The sequence below is a fragment of the Poecilia latipinna genome, unplaced genomic scaffold (assembly GCF_001443285.1).
Source record: "Poecilia latipinna isolate Pla-1442-1.1 unplaced genomic scaffold, P_latipinna-1.0 Scaffold850, whole genome shotgun sequence".
In the NCBI taxonomy this organism is placed as follows: domain Eukaryota; kingdom Metazoa; phylum Chordata; class Actinopteri; order Cyprinodontiformes; family Poeciliidae; genus Poecilia; species Poecilia latipinna.
Genome location: NW_015113466.1, coordinates 2,185 through 25,139, shown reverse-complemented (window position 1 = coordinate 25,139; position 22,955 = coordinate 2,185). Strand labels below are relative to the sequence as shown.

The window sequence follows — 22,955 nt, the reverse complement described above, 5'->3', positions numbered from 1 at the left end:
TTTACTTTGTTTTTTTTTTTTCCCAATTATTTTTTTTTTTTTTTTTTTTTTTTTTTTGTGCATCATGGTAGCAACTTCTGATTCCTTTCAACAAATTACAAACCCTTTTGGGCCTGCATCTATTGCTTCCATACAATTTTCTGCTTCTTTTTTTAACGGCTTATCTCATGTCAGCCAAAATGAAGTGTACTTCTGAGTGCTGTGCTAAATACTGTGAAAAAACTTATTTAACTCATTAAATACAAACAGTATATTTTAAATGGCTGTGCAAATACCTTACTTACATTTTACTGCATATGCTTTCTAATTCTAATTTTCCCATAGCATTGTTCAAAAGCAAAGTAAAAACTTAATTACAGAAAACGGGAGAAGCACTCATTGGGTAAAGTGCAAACAATATAATCAGGGAAAGCCGATGTTCACCTGAGAGAAATTGTTCCATTTGGTAGACATTTTCTGGAAAGAATGAAAAATAAATCAAAATTGCTTGACACATTTTGACAAGAAGTTCAATATTTTCGTTTGTAATGGCTCAGGGAATGGAAAGTTTTTATAGGGAGTAATCATTTGTCAAAATTTAATGGAAGGATTGAAAAACTGCTACTGTGATGTGGACAAATGACTAAATGTTTAAAAGGGCATGTAATTGTCACAATACATGGTTTCTTGAAAATAAAAGGTTTCAAATAGCGACTCAAAAGCAGTCATAAGAACTGGCATGTTTTTAGGATGCCTATTTTTGTTTGTAAATTTCTTTTTATTTTAAAGAAGCTCTTATGTTCCTATGATTATTCACACACTCACCCATTTTTGTATTTCGTCCCATATTAGGGCATCTTATTGACTTCTATTTATGATTTAATAACTGCATCTGTTGCTAAACCAGATATGTTCCTTGACCTTTACCCTAACTACATTTGCACCATGAACCCCCCACAAAGGGGTCTACCATATTAGGACTTGGCTTTGGTTTCTATAAGAGCCATTGGTCTTCAGAAGGTTAGTAAATATGCCAGCAAAGGGTCCTATGAGGAATAGCTAAACAAGTACACACAACTACTTATAGATATGTGTGCCTAATTCTATTCTTGCAAATTTAGCCCCATATTTTCTGACATTCCTATTTACTCTGTCAGTCATTGCAGCGCGTGACTGGCAGCTGCTTATGGAGTCACGATGCAACTCTATGGATTTGATATGCATGACCCCCAGGCAGTGACAATCCCCCTCCAGCTGTAAGCAAAGTGCACACACACACACACACACACACACAGATGTTGCTTTGAAATGCTAAAAGCCAATGAGGTTTAGCGCTAATAGATAAGGCATTTTAAAGGGCACCGATGAAATTCATGTCGTGGAATTGTTTGCGATTTTTCTTGTTCTTGTTACGTTTGTGTTAACACTAAACGGTTCGCTTGTGTTGTGATAGTGCCAACTTTCTGTGAGGCATGAGCAGCGTGAGGACACATGCGTGTGCAAGTATTAGCTTTCGTGCGTGTAGATGTTGTCCCTCGAGGAGGGTCAGGGACATTAGTAAGATCAGTAAAGCAGACTTGTTCATTTTATTAACTGTCTTTCTGATTACATCTCGCCCTGGGGTATGCTGCCTCCATTAACCAGATCAAAGCGTGATTACGCCAGAATAGATTAGAGGTCTGTTTTCCTCACTCAAAAACCACAGCAGAAGACTTGGACCTTGGATGTACATAGTTTAAGGTGAAGACATTTACAAGAAGGTGAATCCACTGTGGATTTTGTGAAAGGACGACAAGCATGTGTGACAAAGTAAAAGGATTAGCCTTATCTGTTGTTGCGTTTTGATGTCTTTCGTTTTTTTGATAAGGCTGAGTTTTCTTTGTATAATTGCCAGCCTTGTCCTGCGGCACATACAAAGGTTGCCCAGCTGGCAAAACCCAAAGGTTAAAGTCTTTGTTTCTGCTTTCAAAAGTAGCTATCAAAGAATGCCAGCAGTCTCTGAGAGATTCTGAAGCAAGTTTAAAGTGGGGTGTGATCAAACGGAGCATGTGCACACTTATTTCTGTTGAAGTCGCTTCCAAATTAGTAAAGCAGGAATCCAAATACTTTTAAAGAGTGAGGTTTCATTAGACACCTGCAGCGCTGCCTCGTAAAGAAGCTGCCCCTTGTTAAAAATGAACAACTTCCTATTGGTGATTGTGTCTATTGACACAATCGTTGAACTTTAGATTGATGAGCGCTGTCAGTTGCCTCCGTGGTGTGTGCCGGTGGGGATATCCCCCCCCCTTGAAATTTAGACGGGCGGATTTAGGTGACATTTTTGAACTCAATATTCAATTATAGATGAGGCCCTTCTCTCCAAATGCCTTCCGTGAGCCCTGATAACTGTCCGACAGCTCCAATAAATGATGAAGGCTTGTCTCAGAATGATTGAAACACATTCATCATTTACTCTTCTCTGTTCTGCTGTGAGACAGGATACTCGAACTTCAGCTCATTTAGTCTGGCCTTCATTAACTTGCATAGCACCTGTCTCTCCGACAAGCACAATCAGAGCTCATACCGGAAGCCTTTGTGTACTGCAATGAGTACTTGTCATGTTCAAGGTATTTAAAAATTTAAGTAAACTTTCACAAGAAGCACTCGGATGTGATGGCAATAAAAAAATCAAGTTCAATTTTGATTATTTAAACAAAAACTTTGTGTAACTATAGTCTAAAGCGAATATGATTCTACCTTTCTAGATCAAAAACACCACAAAATATCCCCAAAAAGCTCAAAGCTTGGCTGATGTAATTTAAAACCACCCAAACTCATCACTGTAAGCAAGCTTTTGCTTGCTTTTCTTTCACCGTCAGCAAAGCCTAAATTATAGACTCTGTTACTCGGGCCTTGTTAATCTGTTGTTGTGTTCATGTTTCTCACAGTAAGTCCTGTAAGTGTCAAAACAGAAAAACTCGGCTGAATAAATGAGGCATCTCACAAGGGCACATGCGAACGGTCTGAGCTATGCCCATGCAGCCTGCAAAAACCAGAAGGGTGTTGCTTGTCGGCCTCTATTAACAAATAAAAATGTCCACCTACCTAATAGCTTCAAAATGTCAGTGCTGGTGTTAACACGGTTGACTGGACTTGTAAGGATAAATAACAGCTGGAGAAGAAACTAAAGCTAAATTTCTGTGTAACCCTGCAGGTTCTGGGTGTGTCCTCTTCCTACACATTTAATGTCATTATGTCAGAGTGGTTCATAATTGTAGAAGATGGCTAAAGTACTCATTCCTAAAAGTTTGTTACGGCTATATGTTTCCTATTGCCACCAGAACTGCATCAAAGAAAATAAAGACCTGGTTGGTTTCATTTCAAGATTACACAAACATGTACGCAGTATTTTATCTCTTACTCATCTCAGAGATTTTTATTAATCATTAGCACCTGTCATGTAAGGCATGTGACACCACAACACCGGTAGGTCCTCGTAAATCATATTCTTTTACTCCCCTGGTTCACGTCTTCTCCCCTGAGTCTGCGAGAATATTGCATCCTAGAAATAGTTTCCTGGAACCAAGCACACCGTTCTCTTATCACCGTGCCGCCGTCATGCTGGTTATATGCTTGTTTGTTGTGTTCCTCCACCTGGATTTCACTCGACTGTGTCTCCTCGTCCAGCTTCCTGCCCTTTTGTTGACCGTGGCCCTTGCTGACAATGCACAGCTCCGTCTGTGCTTGATTTTAAGTCAGAGACCGGGTTCACAAATCCATCCTTGTTATGACATGCAGAAGTCCTGACCGTCCTTTGAGCCTCAGATCCCAGATGTTAGGCTGCAATCTTTGAAGGATTTTACAGCTATATACTTGATGTTATGTAAACGCGGTAGTCCTTAACCTGTATTGTATTCAGCTGATTTTGGTGAGCATAGTGAAACACTTATCCCCAACTCCCCCAATCCCTAAACCTCCTTTGCTCACATTTTTCTATATACGTACCAAGTATAGACTAGCAACTATAGAAATGCAGATGATTGTCTTTTTTAGTGGTTAAATTGCTTTTACTGAAAAATTTTAGTAGGTCCAATCTATCTTTTACGGACAGTTGCTAGGCAACATCATCTTTAAACAGCACAGTCGCACATTGCCTCCATTAACACTGGGCTTTGCAACAGGTCAATTTCCTGTACTTTTGTGGGTTTTCAAAGATTATCCGTAAGAGTTTTACTTGAAATTAGCTTGCAAATTGAGAACATTCAAAGTTTGGACTTCCCAGAGCTCCATTTTCCAGCGAGTAGAGAATGTAAGACTTTTAGTACTCAATGCAGCTGGCACACATTAGCACAAAACTTTTACTGCCTGTCTTACCATTTTGTTTCTGCCTTGTTAGCTGCTTGTGCCACAAAAATCTTTGAAAAATGTTAGACTTTTTAGTTTAAATGCTGAGTGAGGAGGATCTTTTTTATGTTAAAGTGAAGTTGAGGAGCTAAACAATTTATGAGGCTTTATCAATAATACTCATGGCTGCATGGTCTGTGGAACATTTGGTTTATTTAGCTTTATTTATTTTATCTGAAATAAATAAACAAATTGCATTTGGTTTAAAAAAAAATGAAAATTCTCTGCACTCAGACTTTTCAAACTTCCCAATTACTAGCCTGCTAGTAACTCATTGTCATATCTCATTATGACCCAGCAAATGCCATCATCAGGACGAGATTCCTGAAGTACATTGTTGTTAGTTCTCCTCTGATCTTCCAGATACTCAGTGAATTCAACCTGTCAAGTCAAACTTGAGCTCACTTGCTGCATCCAGCAGCACAACAGATGAGGATATATTGGACAGAGGGCTGAAAAGTTCTCTAATTATGGAACATGGCACATCATTAAGAGGCTGTAATGAGCTTCCTGAAGCCAGGTGTAGCCTCACCTGTCAGCCATGTCCTCATTACTAAAATGGTCAACATGTTTACCAGCATGTAATAGACACATTATTAGGGAATGATGGGCAGGTGGGCAGTGCTTATTCTACTGCTAAAGTATAGTCCAACAGCATGACGATGCATTTTCATTATGTTCATAAAATGATTGAAGATTTAGTTTAATTTAGCTGGTTTAGTTATTTAGTGCTACTGCATCATGAAAGTTGGACATTTTACTTCTATAACCACCATTTCTAAACTGTTATCTGATGGTTAATGCACAGCGATCTTCCCCAAGTCTCCAATATTTGCAGTCCTAATTTATTTTTAGTGAGAATCTACTTTAAAATGGAAACCAGATCTGAATCTCAAAAAGTTCCTTGTCTGGGCCAAATTTTTCTCAGCCTGTTCAAGACAATGACATTATCTAGCACATGCCCCATGTTGATGTTAACCATTTTGAATGGTCTGACCTGACATTTTGGTGCCTCTCACCTCCCTTAAATGTCTCTGAATTTGAGTGACATTGGCCACCTGTCAAAATGTGAAAAGCATGATGAAGAAAACTATTTAGCAACAAAATGTCATGGAACCAGAACACTTATTGGGAGCTTTTTCTGACGATTGTAAATGCTGCAGTAGAGGAAAAGTCGTGTATTTCACTAAGTCCTCAGTGTGATAACTCTACGCTGTCAGAAAATAAATGTGTCCTGAGAGATTCTTCACACCTACAAGCTAAAAGTTTGGATCAGCACTTGTGAAGTTTCTTATTACAATGGCAATAACAGAAAAATGTCTCTGGATATGCTAAGCGTATGCGTTAGACTAAACAAAGGATCCGTCTTCTGCCAAACGTTTGGTGCAAATCACAACAAGCCATTAAACATAATCTAAGTGTTTCTCTTTCAGATGCTGATCACTGTGGTATTGCATATGTATTTTAAGCTTCAATTTGCACATAGGTAGCATTACAGCAGTTTCAGCAGTACCTGTCTTCTCTTTATTAATATGCAGATTAATGCAGCAAAGCATATATAGGGAAAGCTTTTAAGTGAATCCGACACTGAGTTGCTATGCACATCCAAGCATCGGCTGGAAGGATAGAGGTTACTTATTTATTTATTTTTTTCATTTTCCTTTTATAAAACAAACATTAAAAATGAATACGAGAAACAATGACTAAACTCTAGACCCCATTTTCCTTCACCTCTGAGGTGGGTCAGTCTGACTCATCCCATTCACCAAAATTTCAGAAATGAATGCGTCTTCATCAGAAATTAGAGTTGAAATTCTTGGGTGTTTTCCTTTGAGGATTTTGGCAGACATTCAGTAAGATTTCATTTGTGTAATGTAAGATACTCATTAACCCTCCTCTGTAGTCAGTAGAAAGAAGATGAGACACCATCCATTGAAATGCAGACGTTCACAGTTTAAAAATTTCTCCCTTCCATTGTACATTTTGTTCATACCAGAGTTGGACGATAAGGAGTAAAGAGCAGGAAAGATATATCTCTGATAAAAAGAGAAAGTTAAATCTAAAAAAAAAAAAAAATGTAGACTCAAGGCGGCTGCAGCCAACCTTTAGAGAAATCAATAGCTCCAGACAGCAGGACAGAGAAGAGAAGAGAAGAGAAGGGAAGGGAAGAGCGAGTGGAGGAATGGGGAGTGGGGAATACCAAAGGGGAGGAAAGGAAAGGCAGCTGAAAGCAGACAAAGTTGAAAATGGAGATTGAGTGTGTAAGAGGGGTAGAATAAGATAAAGAAGGTTGGCAGCGCTTTGTGCACTTTGGCAACAAACCCAATGGGTCAGTGGCCGGTGTGCCGAGGTCAACCTCTTCACCTGCAAATCAGCTGCAAACAACGAGCATGACGACAAAAAGAAACGTGAGGGGAAAAAAATGTAGCAGGCACGAAGTGAAAGGAGTGTCGAGGGTTATTATTTGTTCTCCTTTGAAAGACATCTTTTATTCCTCAGAAATTTCTTAGCTGTCAAAAACCTGCCCAACTTTCTTTTCCCAAAGCTGTCGCTTTTAGTGTCGTGGTTTGTAATAAATGCTTGTAAGACTTTTGCAAGGCCGATGCAATGATGAAATCTTTCAAATATAATATGCATCAACCCCAACCAGCGGATCAGCAATGTATGCTTGAGATTTACAAGGCCAGAATATTTTCACGTTGTGCTGTCAGTGATTTTCTATGAGGAATGACACCCGTACATCACCAAAGATGAACCAGAAGCAAGGCTGAATCTCCATACCCTGCATTCACACAGACACTGTGTGAGAGAAAGAGACACAAACACTGACAGGAATCATCCCTATTTGATGATCTTTGACATGTATTTTTTTTGTGTGTGTGTGACTTTCCTAGTTTTCATGTTTTTCCTTAAATATTTTTTTACTCTGCATGTTATCTGAATGAAGCAATGTTTGATTATGCCTCTTGAGATGAGACAAACAGCGGAAATGGAAATGAAGCAGCGGTTGTTTGGGTTGCAGCACAGCTTGACCATAAAGAATAAAGGAAAATGAGTCAAAAATGACGAAAAAAAATGACTTAAAGGATAAAAGCCTCAAATCCATCATGATCCTGACAATGAACTGTTGCAATGATGAGCACAGCAACCAGTTGTCAGCAGGATGCATGTCCCCTTTATGAGTAACACAAAGCCAAAATCCAGAAGAGCTTTCCAGAAAGAGCTTCCTTGACAATTGATAGACACACGAGAGAATTTCTCTGTTGTCTTGTGTCGCAGCAGCATAAAGGAAATGTTGAACAATATAGTGGGTGTGGGCATGCCAGTTGTTGATCGAAAGATGCAAGTGTATTTGCTGTTGATTGTTTGGTGCAGTGCCTTCCGTAGTAGAAAAGGTGTATGTTTGTGTTCGGCCTCTCTGAGTCAGAAACGCCCTTTGCTGCATCATCACTGCTCGTCTTTTTGGGTACATCTCTCTCAGCTTTGCACATCTACAGACAGAGGATCTGAGAACAATATAGTTGTCAAGTCTTGCCACAAAGTTGGGTGTTTCAAATGTACTTTTTTTTTAAAGCAAAGCAAAAAGAAGTTATCCTAAAAATCCTTGCCCTCCATGAAGATTCTTATCTCTCTCTGCTGTGAAATTAATCTGGGGCTTGAGATCTGTGATGACTTCTTGTGACCGGTGGAACCATGAACTCTGTTCTGTAGCAAGAAATCTTAAAGGAGCAGCTTGTGACCTTAAGCCATGTGACCATCCATCACATGGCTCATGGCAGATTTTGAACAGGACTTCAACAGTGCCTTTGTTCTTGGCAATCTTCCATCCAAGGCCACATATGTGGAGTTCACAATTAACAGTTGATTTTAATAGAGCTCAGCTGTGAATCCCTGGAACGCCTTATGCAAATGGCTACTTCTCTGCTTCTCCGGTTAGTGGTCTCCTTGCAGGGCATCCGAGTCTAGATGAACAGACGTCTCATGAAGATTTGCAGTTGTGCCAAATCTTTTAAATCTAGAACGATGCACTAAACGGTGCACTTTTAGTGCATAAAACTCATATTTTGAGTTTTATTGTTTTGTTTTTGTTTGTTTTGGGGGGGTTTTCACTTAGCCTTGCTATAAACAGCTTTAGATCTTTACCTCTGCATGCTGTGTTACTTGATCTTCATGTCTGCTCATTTTCTCTGAGCCATCCACAGAACAGCTGGATTTATGCTGAGACTAAATAACACATTAGACAAAATTTTGGAAAAAAAACCCCCCAAAAAAACCAGTATATCCTTTTACTCCACAATTTATGCCCTGCTTTGATTTGAGTGTAATATTGTGTCTAGAGTATAAAGTGAGGATAAGTTTAATACTTGTATACAGTTCAGTACTCAGTGGTGATGTGGAAGGATTAGTGTAATCTATTTATTTTTTTTTCTAACCACATGCGACCTTCATTGGGATTTTATTCAGCTATCCAAATTTGGCAAAACTCTGCCAGGTTAGCTGAAAATAAAAAGAGAAATACATCTGAGGAACAGGCACCAGCTTATCATGTCATGTTTTATTTTACTGAATGAGAACAAATTCCATTTCATTTCTCTGCTCTGAAAAACCCTAATCCTCTTTAGTGTTTGTTTACAAGGCAAACACGTCAGCTAAATGTTCATATTGTCATGGGGCTGGAGGGATATATATATATTTTTTTTATTGTTTTTTTCTTAGGCCACATTACCTCTTCACTGGAAGCTTTTCCTGACGGCACCAGTTTTGGGAAACTGTCACAAGCTGCAATATTGACAGGCTCTTCAGTTTGTTTTCTTAAGTCTTTTATTTTTCTGTGCGTCGTCAGAAGGATGTAGCTCTTTGCTTGAAGGAGCAAAGATGAAAATGTCATTTGCAGATAAAGTTGAATAATTATCAGATTCACACTTGATATTTTTCCTCATTAAGCGTTGTCGGAGCTGAAGTGAGATTACAGCAGATGCTATCTTTGCCCTGTTTGCTTGCTTTATTAGGCAGTATCTGTTTAACGAGGTGAAGTTAAGTATTGTAGTGACAATTTGCCTTGAACTATTTTTTTCCTATTGAATTTCCACACCTTAGCTGTCAGTTTTCCCACTTCACCCGCAGTTTCAAATATAACAATATATCCCCGAGGGTCTGTGAGGCCTCTGTTGTTTTCGCACTCTCACCCATAATCCCGCAAAACCTCTCTGTCACAACCAATCCCTCACTTCTTCCTTCTCATCTGACAAGTCCTCATAACAAGTCTTTCCTTCTTCTTGTTCATTTTCAGAGCTGACTGCCCCGTCTTTCTCTCTCGTCACCTTCTACTTTCTGAGCTCTCTCCAAACCGACCCCTCGCCGATTTTCTCTTCCTCTGCCTCTCCCTATCACTCTCTCTGCCCTCGCCTCTGCAGTGTTGTTTATGACCCGCTCATCCCCCTCTGTAATTATGAGTGTTGTTCACTGTATCCCCATCTATATGACGAGCTTGACAGATAAGCGGGGAGATGGATGGCATGAGTTAAAAAGCAGAATGAAAAACGAGTGTATTTTGGCAGAGACTATTTTCTTTATGGCGCATCTGTCCAACGGCCCTGACCTAAGGTGACGCAGCACTAAATGTGACTTATAGCCACAAACGCGCACACACACACACACACACACAAATACTGATTGAGATTTCCCTGCCGTAATGATGATTATGGTTGTTTATAGTCTTCAACTTGCACTTTAGTCAGCTATGCTGGCTGCAAGATTGTGTGTGGGGGGATTTTTTTGTGCATGCTTTTGCTCTGCAGCGCAGGAAGAGTTTGGGTGAGCTAGTTATTTTGCTCTTTATCACCCCGACAGGCCAATTAGAGTCACAACTATCGATATGATCTTAGCCCTCCTTCTCCTCCCCCCCCTTCTCCTTCCGATGTGTTTTTCATTTAACAGATGATACTCTCAGTGATGACCTGTGGAGAGATCTTTAAAGGAGGTATGCAGAAGCAAACAAAGGAGGCTCATCCTCTGAACTGTGAGGGAGGTGGATCCCATTAGGTGGAAGCTGTTAAAATAACTCATTACCTTGCACCAGTCTATTTGCAGTATATTCCCACGTAGAAAGCAGACGGCAGCAAATTGACGTGCTTTAAAACTATGTATGACATTTAGTACCAATTCATGTTGCTCCAAACTCTCTAACTCAAACTTTTAAACTGTGCCTGTGCTTGTTTAGTACCAGCATTTTCTGTTTCAATCACATAGTCGGTGCATTTAGCACCTATGAGTCACTTCTCGCAATTGTTGGGAGCAGGTTTATTAAAACCTCTGAACCTCTTTCAAATCAGTTGACTTGGATGTCGTTACAACAGAAAGTCTGTCTCAATATGTCAATATACACTGATCAGCAAGAAAAAGAAAAAAAGAAAAAGTCGCCACATGAATTAAATTGAGCAGAGAAGTATGAGCTTCTTATTGGATACCTACCTCATGGACAGCGGTCTTCCAGCCGGCAACAAGTTTATTAACCCCAGTTGATGCAATTAGTACTTTCTTATTTCTTTAACAACCACGCTCAAAGACCTCTGTCGTCTTGGGAAAAATGTTTGTTGTCTGTTTGTGAAGGATCAAATCATGACCATTTGTCAGGCAGAGAAAACATTGAAGGAGAATGTAGAAACTACGAAAATTTAGTTGAGAACTTGTAAACGCATCATTAAAATCTAGGAGAATAGTGGAGAAACTATCATCTTTGATGAAGAAACGTAGTGCGGGGGCGTGAAAAAGTTCAATGACTGTGAAAGGTGATCACTTAAACATTCGGTGTCATCAAATCGAAGATAAACAATAGTAGATATTTGGGTTATGTTTAATAGCAACAAAAAAAGCAAAAAACATTTTCACTTACGTGAAGGACACTCGGAGTGGGACTAAAACAGACTCACAGCCATAAAATAGTCACTAATCAGTGAGGCTGGCGGGAGAAAAATGCTACACTTTGCAAAGGAGCATAAGGATTGGACTGTAGAGCGATGTGATCTGATTGGTCCAGATTTATCCTCTTCCAGAATGATGGATTGTGTATATGAACCCTGAAGTTTAGTAAAATTAAACCACACCTAAATACGCGCTGGAGGGACGATGTCTCTCGGCTGGCCGACTCCATCTGGAGGAGTTGGCTCAAATGGCTGGGCAGAGGGACGTTTGGGCCTCTCTGCTTAGACTGATGCATATAAGGACATATTGAAGCAACATCTCAATATATCAGGAAGGAAGTTAAATCTTAAAACAAATGGACTTCCAAATGGACAAGCGAGTAGAGACAGTAATGGCAAATTCTAAGGCCGCTGTGGTTTTATAGGGGCGCACTGAGCGTGTCTCTTTTGTTCCCACGCTAACAGCCTACAACTAATACTCCTTTATGTGCTATTATTTTGTGATATTATCAAAGCCCACTACAACTTATACGAAGCATATTATTCAAAATACGCTCCTTCAACAACACGCAGTCTTCTGCTGGCCGTGCAGCACACTGAGTGTGCAGATCAGTTTAATGAGCGCCCGGTGGCAGCCAACCCAGCTGTGACACCAAGAACACAGCTGACACTAAGCACACGGCATCCAGCCGGCCTCGGTCATCATTTCACAGTATTTTCACAGTGAAGAAGTTAACATGACATCATTTCAAAGAGGCCAAAGTTCTCGGCTGCTCAGGAAAGGAAGAGGAGGCAAAACAGGAGAAACACGGGTGGATAGGAGTTTGTTGAAAATCAATGCATAACATGTTGCTATGCTAGCCTAATTGGAGCAGAAGGTGGAGAGAGCATAATGTTACATGCAGCAAGTGGACGATCAGCCGTAGCTTGTTTACTTTGCAGGGTAACAGAGTAAACATTGTTAATTGAAGAAATAATAGCAAGCGTTACCGTCGGAAAGTCACCAGGGAAAGTTGGAAAGTATTCAGGTGTAAAAATAGCTGCACTTTTTTTCCTCCTATGTCCTGCTGCATAAACCACCATCTGTTTGTCTAAGAAATCAGGCAAAATGTTATGTGTTTATTGTCAAGCTCAGGCCAGAACTGATTCAAAATCAGGTCTCATTTGAGGCAGGGGTGACGTAGCCTGTGATTACTTTTAATAAAACAAGACCATGGTCAAAATAATAAAGCCAAGGTTTCACTGCCAGGCTAATGGTTTTGCAGCACATTCACTTGGCCAGATTTGTTTATAATTATTTATCAGTAATGTGGCTATAATAGTGGAAAATGTACATAAGAAAGCTGCTAGAAATGTCCCACAAGTAAACAAAATAACATCACTTTACTGTAGTAAAATGTGGCCTTTAAAACCATGGAAAGACAACAGTTATTTCTGTACTGTGTAACAATATTGCAACAATATTATCATAATGAACATCTAAGATTACAGCTAGTCTTATGTAGTAATCAAAACATCACTTTACCGCTGCACCACCTTCATGCCCGGCCCAGCTTTACGTTTAATAGTTAATGAAAATGGTTACATTTTAAAATTGGAATGCAATTTCAGGTGTTTCACTTTACATCGATGTACTGAACCAAGTTTGTTGGTTTTAAATGTTTTATTTTATAGAATTTTTATTTTTTATTTTTTATTTTTTGCCTTGATATTTTTCTTTGTTTGGCATCTAAGTGTGAATTAAGGTTCAACTGGATTGATATTGGTATTTTGGTATTGGTATCTATGCAAGATTCACTTTTTCCACACTTTTATAATTTTCTTTACTTCCACTTTTGCACTCTACAATGGCTGCTGGAAATGATAAATATTTTGTTCTTAGTTGTAATAAACAACGTGTTCATGCACTTTCTCTTATGTTTTTGGGTCCTTTTGGTCCTTTAAAGATGTAGATATAGTTATTAAACTGCACATCTTTTTTGCAGGTATTTTCACATGTATAAAGTGTATGTGTAAACACTGGATTTGGGGGTGCGATCATCAATAGTTTAGCTGCATAAAAGTGACAGTGCCCTAAGAAAGATCATTCTGAAAGCAGCTCAAAATAGGCAGAATTAAACGGGTGAAATTTAATTATCTGAGAATGCTTTTATGAAAAAAAGCATTCTTGTATAGTGTATAAACCTATCCTAATTGTTTAAAAGGAAGCAAAGTAGATCTCGTTTAAACACTAACTCTGATATGAGACTTGGGTGTGCTGTGGTGGCGCAGGGGTTAAGCACAACCCATGTATGGAGGCCTTAGTCCTCATTGCGGCTATTGCAGGTTTGATTCCCGGCGTGGCAACCTTTGTCGCATGTCTTTCCCCATCTCTCATTACCAACTTTCCTGTCAATTAACTATCAAATAAAGACCACTAGAGCCAATAAAATCCTTTAAAAAAAAACTTTGATCTCAGACTTTTAGGAAGTTTGTAAGCAAAGTAGAAAAGGTTTGAAGGCAAAGTGGCCTTCAAACATCACTGACATCTGTTCTGTCATGAGGAATGGGCCAAAATGTCAGCAAGCTATAATGAGAAGCTTGTGGAAGGACACCGAAGTTCATACACTTTAAAAGTCAATTATCCAAATACTAATAAAATATTGGAAAACGTCTTGAAGAAACTTACTTTTTCCATTATTCTCAATTTTGATAATACTGCTGTACCTAAAAATTATTGCTTATTTGTTCACTTTTCATTTTCAAATAACCATTTTACCCACACTTACTTAGCCACTAATTGTAAATTACAAAAACTCAGCGATCACCACCGTTTCACATTTTGGTATGCATAGCATCCCCTTTAGGATCAAACCAAAATAAATGCATGGGAAACGCAGTACATTTCAAACACAGCTTCAGATAGGGATCAGAGCAAGGGAGTTTACATTTAACATACATGAAAGGGCAGATTATAGTCTGGACAAATGAGAACATAAAGAGATAAGATGCCAGGAAAGAGTCATGGAGACATGAGATAGATGGTCCGATATGGTGCAAAGAGAGAGAGGAAGGCCACTGAGACCGAGCAATAGAAGAATGCAAGAAAAATGTGTGGAAGGCAGATATGAGAGAGGGAGGAAAAGAGGAGCCTGGTAAAGCAAGAGATCCAGCCGTGCGAAAGGAAGGTAGATAGACATATTAGGTAGAGAGATAAAGAGCAGGCCCCTGAGACTGAGCGATATAAGAGAGCAAGGAGAAAGTGGGGAGCTCAAAATAAAGGGAGAAAGAGAGAGAGACCTACATATGTTGAAGGCATTGGGATGGGGGTAAGTTATGGCAGGGCCAGGAATGAGCAGTGGTTCTCCAACTAATTTGATGGATAGGTGGTTGAGGAGAAGAGAAGGATTGAGACAAAGAAAGTGACAAGGGATCCAGGCAAAGTCACCAAGCTGTATTAAAAGATGAAAAGAGGAGAATAAACAGAGACACATGGAGTCCTCAAGATAAAGAAATGAAGGGGGAGAAAGAGAGAGGTGTACAAATGCTTTCAGTTTCTCTCCCACACAAACACTCACTGCATTATCTGTAGCTCTCGGGAGACAACCTAGGGCATAGCTAATGTGCCTCCCTGCAGCCTCTCTATAAAACCAGAGATTTGGAGAGGATAGGACGCTAACAGGGACCAGCCTGTGGAGAGTGGAGAGTGGAGAGACGAGGATCTCTTCACAACAAATAGAAACCCAGACAAAGGAGGGCAACAAAGAACAAAAACCAGTGTCACTCAAATATAGACAAATTGATCCATGGCTTAATGTGAAACCATGCCAGGATAGAAAATGTGTGTGTGTCCAAAAAGGGGCATCCGTGTGTGACTAAGCTTAGCCCGTTTTATTTCTCCTGATTGTCGGTTTCTATCAAAGTAAAAGCCTGAATCTATGAGATATACTTTTGCCTTTTTTAATAATACGGTTAACAAAGTGCAGAAGATCATTGATTCACATTCACACCGTGTAGCCTGAGCATCGATGCTCAAAGCAGAACAATAGCTGAAGATCATCGTCAGCAGCCATCTGCCCTACAGTCCCTTGCAAAAGCATTTGCACTTTATCCTAATTTATTGAAGTGGGGACCGAAATGCAGGCAGGAGGCAAGTTTATAATAGGGTAAATTTTAATATTCAAACTGATGAAAAAATGTGAAGGCAACACAGGGAAAATACAGCCAACTTGACTCTGAGATCATAACAGAAGAATCAGACAATGAATGACAGGTCTTAGTTAAGTGATTAAATATTACAGCTGTGGTGACACATAAACTGGGGCAGCTGAGGAAGGATGATGACAGGATACCAAAACAAGGAACAATATCTTGACAGAACATGTTTGAACACGACTGACGATCAAGAAAATGTGGAACAGTCACTGTGTTGGTTCATAGGATAGATTAGGTAATAAAACAAATGGACACTTTTTTTCTTTTCTAATGGTGATGTCCTGTACTGAGTAAACTCACGCCATGTTGCTTTAAGAGGCGATAGATATGTGATGCTACAGTGCCAATGCATATATTACTAAAACATATATTGCTTTTCTACGATAGGACACTTTAAATGTAGTCATTTTGCCATGGAAGCCTGGCTTTGTATGGTCAGTGTGAGTACATCTGCAAAATACAGTGAAAGTGTGAAGACTAAATCTAGCTACTGCTTGCTAGCTCTCAATATACACACTGCACCATCAGAAATACAAAGAGATAAAGAAAAACATGAATCACAGAAATTACTGGAAAATTTTCTTTCTTGAGCATTACATCATGTTATAATTTCATTCCCTCATCACAAACATACCTTTGATACTTTCATGCATGTTTGAGAAATCCTTTAATCTCCAGTGGCAGCCATTCAGGCGTGCAGAAAAAGCTTGCTGTCACCAAGCACTGCATTTTCCCCGGAGCGCCTCCTCAAAGCTGCAAGTCGAATGCTGAGATTCCACCTCACAGAGCCACGCAGCTCCACCACTGAGCTCCTTAAGACTAGCGCCAGTAGCAATTAGCAAACACCAGGTGGAACTGCGTTTCTGCTGAGATCATCAAACGAGCTACTTCTCCGTGCAGCAGTGGTTGTTAATGAGTTGATGCACATGCTGAAGGCGTAGTGTCGGAAAGAGCAGGAGCTTCTTAAAGCCCAATTTGAAGACGTTAAATTGTGAAGCCAAATTTCTTTTAGATTATGTTTAATATATCCAGCATTTTTATAACACAGTTGCATAACTGATTGTGTTACCTTCAATTGGTATAAATGAAATGACCTAATTATGTCAAGCTGGTATTTTTACATAATGACCATTAATAATATAACAATTACTATACCACTCAATACACACAAACACTATACCTTTCGTTTCAGCCACATTTTTTCCAAAGCGAACAACTGTCTAACTCTTACGATGTCCAGTTCATTGAATTTCAAAAGCAGTGTTATTTTTCTGCCTACTGTCACAAAGTGGGGCCCTCGGAGGAAATTGTTAGAATTCTTCATCATGGACCGAGACCAACTAATGTCCCCTGACACGACTTGTGGATGGCCAAGAAAAAAAAAAAAACAGGGTCAAACAGTGCTGCCCACTCAGCAAAACTCAATTTGTTCTCAAACTGTGTGTGACTCTCAAGTGCTTGATATAGGAAATTTGAATCCCCTCAATCATCAAAGTGGGATAGAGTGGAGGCAATGTCAGGCAAAAAGATAGAAATTGACTGTGACAAGCTGATATTTCAGTTTATCAGGGAAAAAAAACCCTCAAATATGAGTTTTCTGCCTACCACTTTTGCATCAGATTGCTCACTGAAGATGGATGTTTATGTCAGAACGAAACTATAAGGCCCCTTTTCATTCACACAGCAAAATCTCTCATTTTCCTGCATTACTGGGTCTGTTTTTCTTACTGTCATTATTCCTATCTCTTAACCCCCTATCTCTGTCCTACTGCATCTGTTCCCCTCTGTGTCTTCTCTCTGCGGCTCAATCTGTCTGTAGTTGTGGGAGTTTCAACAAAGCAGAGCAGACATGATGAAGATGTGGACATTAACCTCCTGGATAAGAGAGGAGATAAATAACTGAGTGTGTCTGTGGGTGGGTTGGTAGGTGTGTGGGTGTGTGTGTGCATTTTTGTATATTACTTAAGTAACAAATAGATCACAACAAGTGCTGCTGTGTGGTTGTCCCTGAGGACAGAGGAGGAACACAACCCCAGGCCTTATCAATCTGTCATGGCTGCTTTCTCCTCTCCTATAAACATTATCCATGTTTGTGGGGGGATTTGGTGGTGAAGCAGAAAGGGATTAGGATAGATGCAGAGAGTTAAGGTTATAAAGAACAGACAAACACGCTGTCTAAGCTTTTATAAAGCTGGTTATTTTTAACAATGGATGGATGAATGGATGGATGGATGTTAAACACATTATATTTAATTGCACTAGGTAGACTTGCACAAATATGAGTGTGTTCTACCACTTTGTGTACACTAATCACACTTTTTACCTTGCAAGTTTCCTCCCTTGAAGAGATGCCTACTTTTTTTTCTTCTTCTCAAAGACACAAGGACGCACCTACACACCAAAAAAAAAAAAAAAACAAAAAGCCACTCGGAGCCATCTTGGCAGCGGCCTCTCTCTGCGGATCTTCATCTGAACTCTGTGCCAGGCTGATTTCATCTCTCCCCCCTAACATCTTCACCCATCAGTGCTGCTGTGCTCTCATCTCTCTTTCCACTCTTTTTCCTCTCTCCTTCTCCACTCATGAGTTGTTTGTGTTGGCAGAACAAACCAAACCACACAGGAGACTTAAGCTGGCACAATACATGGCTCCCATTCCACCTGATGCCCCACCGTCCCCCTCCTCCTGCCTCCTCTCATCTTCCCCCCTATCACAGACACCCAAGATGTGAAAGTGGTCAAGTGTGTCGTTTTGGCTCTGGAATACTCGATTTTTGCTGTTTTTCCCTACAAAAATAGAGAAAACTTTGATAAGGCATTGTAAGTAACAGGCAAATTATCAAGTGATTTTTATTTTTTATGTTCTTTCCATGAGATAAGAAAAAAATCAGCTAATTTGTGAGCTTAAATATTTTACTTAATCACTGCAGCATCAGAGAGTTTACTCAGAGGAGCAGTACCATGAAACTGTACATGGATTAATTTTTTTTCCAATGTTATTAACTTCACAACCACAAAACTAAATCCATTTAATTGGGCAGTTATGTGATGGAGCTTCATGCCTCAGACCAGCCAACGCTGGATAACAATCTATCATTATTTATATCTTTTAAAATAGTACATGTTAAATCTACAATAGTCCTCTCTTTGTAATATAGTGCGTTTTTGCTTCACAGTATAGATTTCATATCAAACTTGCCAAACAATATTCTACTCAACAGATCCTTTTTCCATGATATCAGAAAATATATTTTCTCAAATAAGTGTTTGGAGATTAAATACTTTCTGCTTTCCTTCTTTTAAACAATGACCATGAGCAGTGACCCTGTTACATCAGGTTAAATTCAAAGACAACCTCTCCATAAATGTCAGACCGGCCCACCAGGAAATCTCCCAGTTTTCCCAATCAGGATTATAACAGAGCAATAAAGTTGCTTTCCTCCCCTGATAAACAAGATATATTATTTTATTATTATTATTTATTTAGGGAGCTGAGAGCAGTTCATAGATTGTGGCCGCCATATGGTGGCAACTCTTTGTGAGACTGGTGTTTTTGGCTACAGCACTCCTATAATGAGAGAGGGAGACTGATTAGTAATGCTCCACAGTTGTGCCAATCAGTACTACCTGGCACTTGTCCCTGAACCACATTAATAAACCTCTTCCTCTGCAGCTGAGAATCATCTACATCCCGCCACCTCGGTGTCCAAGCACTCTTCATTCGGCGCAGCTTTGTTTGGACCTTTTGTTTGGACCGTTTCCAGTAGATGTGTGAGACAAAGCAGTAGATTACCTTGACCTTTTGGGACAATGCAGTCCTGGCCTTCAATTTTACACGTTAGAAGACCAGACAGGAGTAAGAGAGAATTTCAGAGAGTGAAGCAGTGGGCTAGCATCTAGCTTGAACTTGCTCTATTAGACCAGATCTGAAGCATAATTTTCCTTCATAAAGAGGATGTGTGATTTTGCCCCACTTTTTCTTGCACCTACCTCACATGCATTTTTCGTCTTGGTTTTTACAGATTGTGCCCATTAGCCTGAATCATTTTTAAAATTACTTTACAGTCACCTGCTGCAGATGTGCAAAATGCTTCCTGTGGATCATAACACCATCCAAGTTAGTTGTAGCCTAAAAAGCCAGTTCCCTGTCAATGAAGCTTTGTAAACAAAGTAAAAGAAAATGAGAAATGTGATCAGTAATAAAGCAAAGTTTGAAGTTTTGAAAACAATACATGCTGTAAGCAAATCAAGAAACAGTTGTGCTCAGTGATCAGCATGTTGTCAGTTAAAACAAAAATGGAGCATGCCGAAAGACAAACCAAGCAACTGGTGCTCAAGAAAAAGACACCAGGAGAAAGTTTATTTGTCTAATAAAACAAATAAACAATATACAGAACAGTATTCAACTACTTATCATGTGTGGTATACATGTGTCTGTTTCACATATTCTTAGTCAACTTTCTTCGGACTGTGAAGGCGACTAGAATTTATTTACGTTGCAGTATGTTCTTCCCATGCTCTCTCCTACTCTCTATTTATCCTCAGCAGAACAGTTTTTATGTTTCTTTCCACGGCCATGCTGGTGCTTCGGTTGTTTTTCATGGCTCTTGCTGTAAAGAGGCTTGTGATGTTGGTGAGAAAACTTCAAAGAGTTAGGGAAAATATGATGCAAATCATCAGAACTTGCCAAGGCTGAGGTCATTTCTTTAACAAAATCTAAAAGTTGACTCATGTTTAAACAGCAGTGATGTTTTTTTTTGTTTGTTTGTTTGTTTGTTTGTTTGTTTGTTTGTTTTGGTTGTTTTTTTGTTTTGTTTTTTTGCTTTACTTTTTGCTTTAATGACACTGTCTGCTTTGTCCAATATAGTTTAGAAATGTAAAACGTTTTTTGTGTTGCCTAATACGTGAAGGTTTATATCATGTGGGTGAATGAAGGACACAAATATGGGAAAGCAGGGATACTGGAGGGAGGATTGATGCATAAAACAACAGGTCTTAATAATGGAAAACAAAGTCTAGCTTTCAAAGACCAGAGCAAAAACAAAATTCCAGCAGGGGTGAAACAGCAGAGACAAAATGAACACACATGGAGAGAGAGATGTGATCACTGGAGAAAGAAACGGGTGGACTGACAAAAAGGGAGACCGACTGAGTGGATGACAAGAAGGTTGCGAGACCTGGGAGAATCTAATGGAATGAATGATTGAGAAGAAGCAGAAACCACAAACTGAGCAGTCATGAAACTAAGCAAAGCAGGAATCACCCAAAGTCCCAAATCCAACGGTTACAATGAAACTCTAAAAGAGGAAAGCAAAGCAAAAAGAGAAGTACATGGAATACAGAGAACATAAAAACTAAAGTGTCAGATAAGAGGCAAAGGTCTACAAAAAGAAACTAAAATTAAAGATGCGAGCCTTAGAGTACAGAAAATAAATATACACAAATACAAAGTCTTTCACATATGACATATCACATAAATCTGGACTTGCATTGAGGGGAAAAAAAAGTTTCCTGGCATGCTAGTGAAAAACTCTGCATCTAAATAGCCATTGTGTAAAACGTGCAAGAAGTTTTTGGTATGTCTTATTTTATTTTTATTTTTTTTATTTAGGGAGACATGTAAATTCGAGAGTGACACACTGATGATGTTTTGTATCCCTTTGGTACTTGTACTTCTGCTCGAAAGATCTACTTAAGTGAGAGGAGTGTACTTACATTCACTTGTCTTTCATTTTGAACATGTTCAAAGAGGCTACGGATCCCTTTCAGGGTCAATGACTTAACAAGATGAGTGGCTCTCGTGGATATTCTGGCCAGGTTGGCTGTGCTGTGGGATCGCTGCTCCAAGAGCGAGGCTGAAACGGTGCTAGATAAACTAACTCTCACTTGTATGGAAGTGCAACAGCAAGAAGAGAGTCGCATGAACACATAAAATGAGAGCACGAGGAAGTCTCTTGAGGCAGCGCTGTTAATCCTACTGATGATGGCTTGTCTGAACAGTGGCCTGAAGAGAGATGAAGCTAATTCTCTTCACAAGAGCAATAAAACCGTGGGTCACCAAGGCCGAGCACACACACACATACACACAGTAAAGAGACACATAGACACATTTTTAGCTTCCTCCTGGAGTTTAGCCCCGCACACTGTGATAATGCAATATATCAAGCCTCTCAATGCAGTTTTGCTTCATCAAGAGTCTGCTTCAATCCCTTTCTGTGAAAAGGATGGCTCAGGAGATTCCATTGGCTTTGATGGCATTTTACAAACTGTCATTGAGCATCCAGTTTATTTCCTAGGAATAAAGTTACAAACCTAATATTCTTTTAAACCTCATATTGATTTTTTTTTTTTAGTATTTTACTTTGCTATGATATATTGCCTGCCACCTATGCATTCACACTTTTCTCTCAGCATAGTTACCGTCACATGCCAGAAAATATTGTTCAAGGCAAATAAAACAATATCACATTTCTTCTTGACAGTCAGCAGTTCTTCACCTTTTATCTGACAATGGACGCATCCACACAAGCAGCATAAAGAGATGCACTCAAAAGAGCTTATAAGTACTCTGGCATTGTTATACGTACATGCCTCGTGTAGAAATGAATGAAAATGCAACGCTGACCCTGTGTTTGTGTTGTAAACCCCCTTGAATGATCTGTGACTAGGTGTGTCTGTCAGTCTCAGAGGTACTTGCGTGTCTAAACATGGTGAGCAAATGAATTTCATTCAGCAGGCAGCTATCGGTGGTCAATATTGTCTTATTTAAAGAAACCTCGATAAAATGTTTGGGAGTTATCGACGTTTCAACATATTGAATTTAAAGGGTTCAACAAACAATTTTACCTCCTCCACACTTGTTTGCATTTTCGTCCGTCCGTTTTGCCTTTCTGCAAGGAGTCAAATAAGCAGCACGGCGAACACACAGAGGATGGAAAAAGACTGACAGGTTTCCCTTTGCATTTTGTGTTTCACTCATAGACGGACCCCCTTACACATGGTGGGTTGGCCGAGGCAGCGAGAAGCATTTTTATTGGGGCGGATCAGGACCTGGGATAGAAAAGTGCGCCTGTGGCATGGACAAAAACTGCACCGACCCCAAGTACGACTGCAACTGTGATGCAGATGCCAAACAATGGTAAGTAATTGCAACTTTGTACCTGTGCAAGAGCTGAGTATTTGGATCAGCATAAACAGGCATATAAGCTTGCCTCAATTATTAATGTTCACACATTAAAAAAAAGGAAATATGCTATTATCAGCAGCTTTGATCTGTCATTGGATTTTTTTTTTGGTATTTTTATTGTTTTTTGCAAATGTATTTAACTCACAAAAGTTCAAAGGAAATAGGTTGTACCCAACAAGCCGATTTTCACCTATAATCCCAGACAGGTTGGTGGTATAATGCTAAAAGAGAATTTAAATAAAAGAGATCTTAACAAAAGGCAAATATTTAAGTCATCAACACTTCTACCAACAAAA

At 39.4% G+C, this 22,955-nt stretch overlaps 1 protein-coding gene across 2 annotated transcripts in view; it reads left to right on the top strand.

Annotated features, from left to right (window-relative positions):
• LOC106956856 (contactin-associated protein-like 2) overlaps positions 1-22,615 on the top strand; it is a 226,538-nt gene extending 203,923 nt beyond the window's left edge. For both annotated transcript variants that reach the window (XM_015047932.1, XM_015047933.1), the window contains exon 16: positions 22,455-22,615. In XM_015047932.1, the coding sequence (XP_014903418.1) occupies positions 22,455-22,615 (161 nt within the window). The remainder of the gene's footprint in view (positions 1-22,454) is intronic.
• Positions 22,616-22,955: the final 340 nt, after the last annotated feature.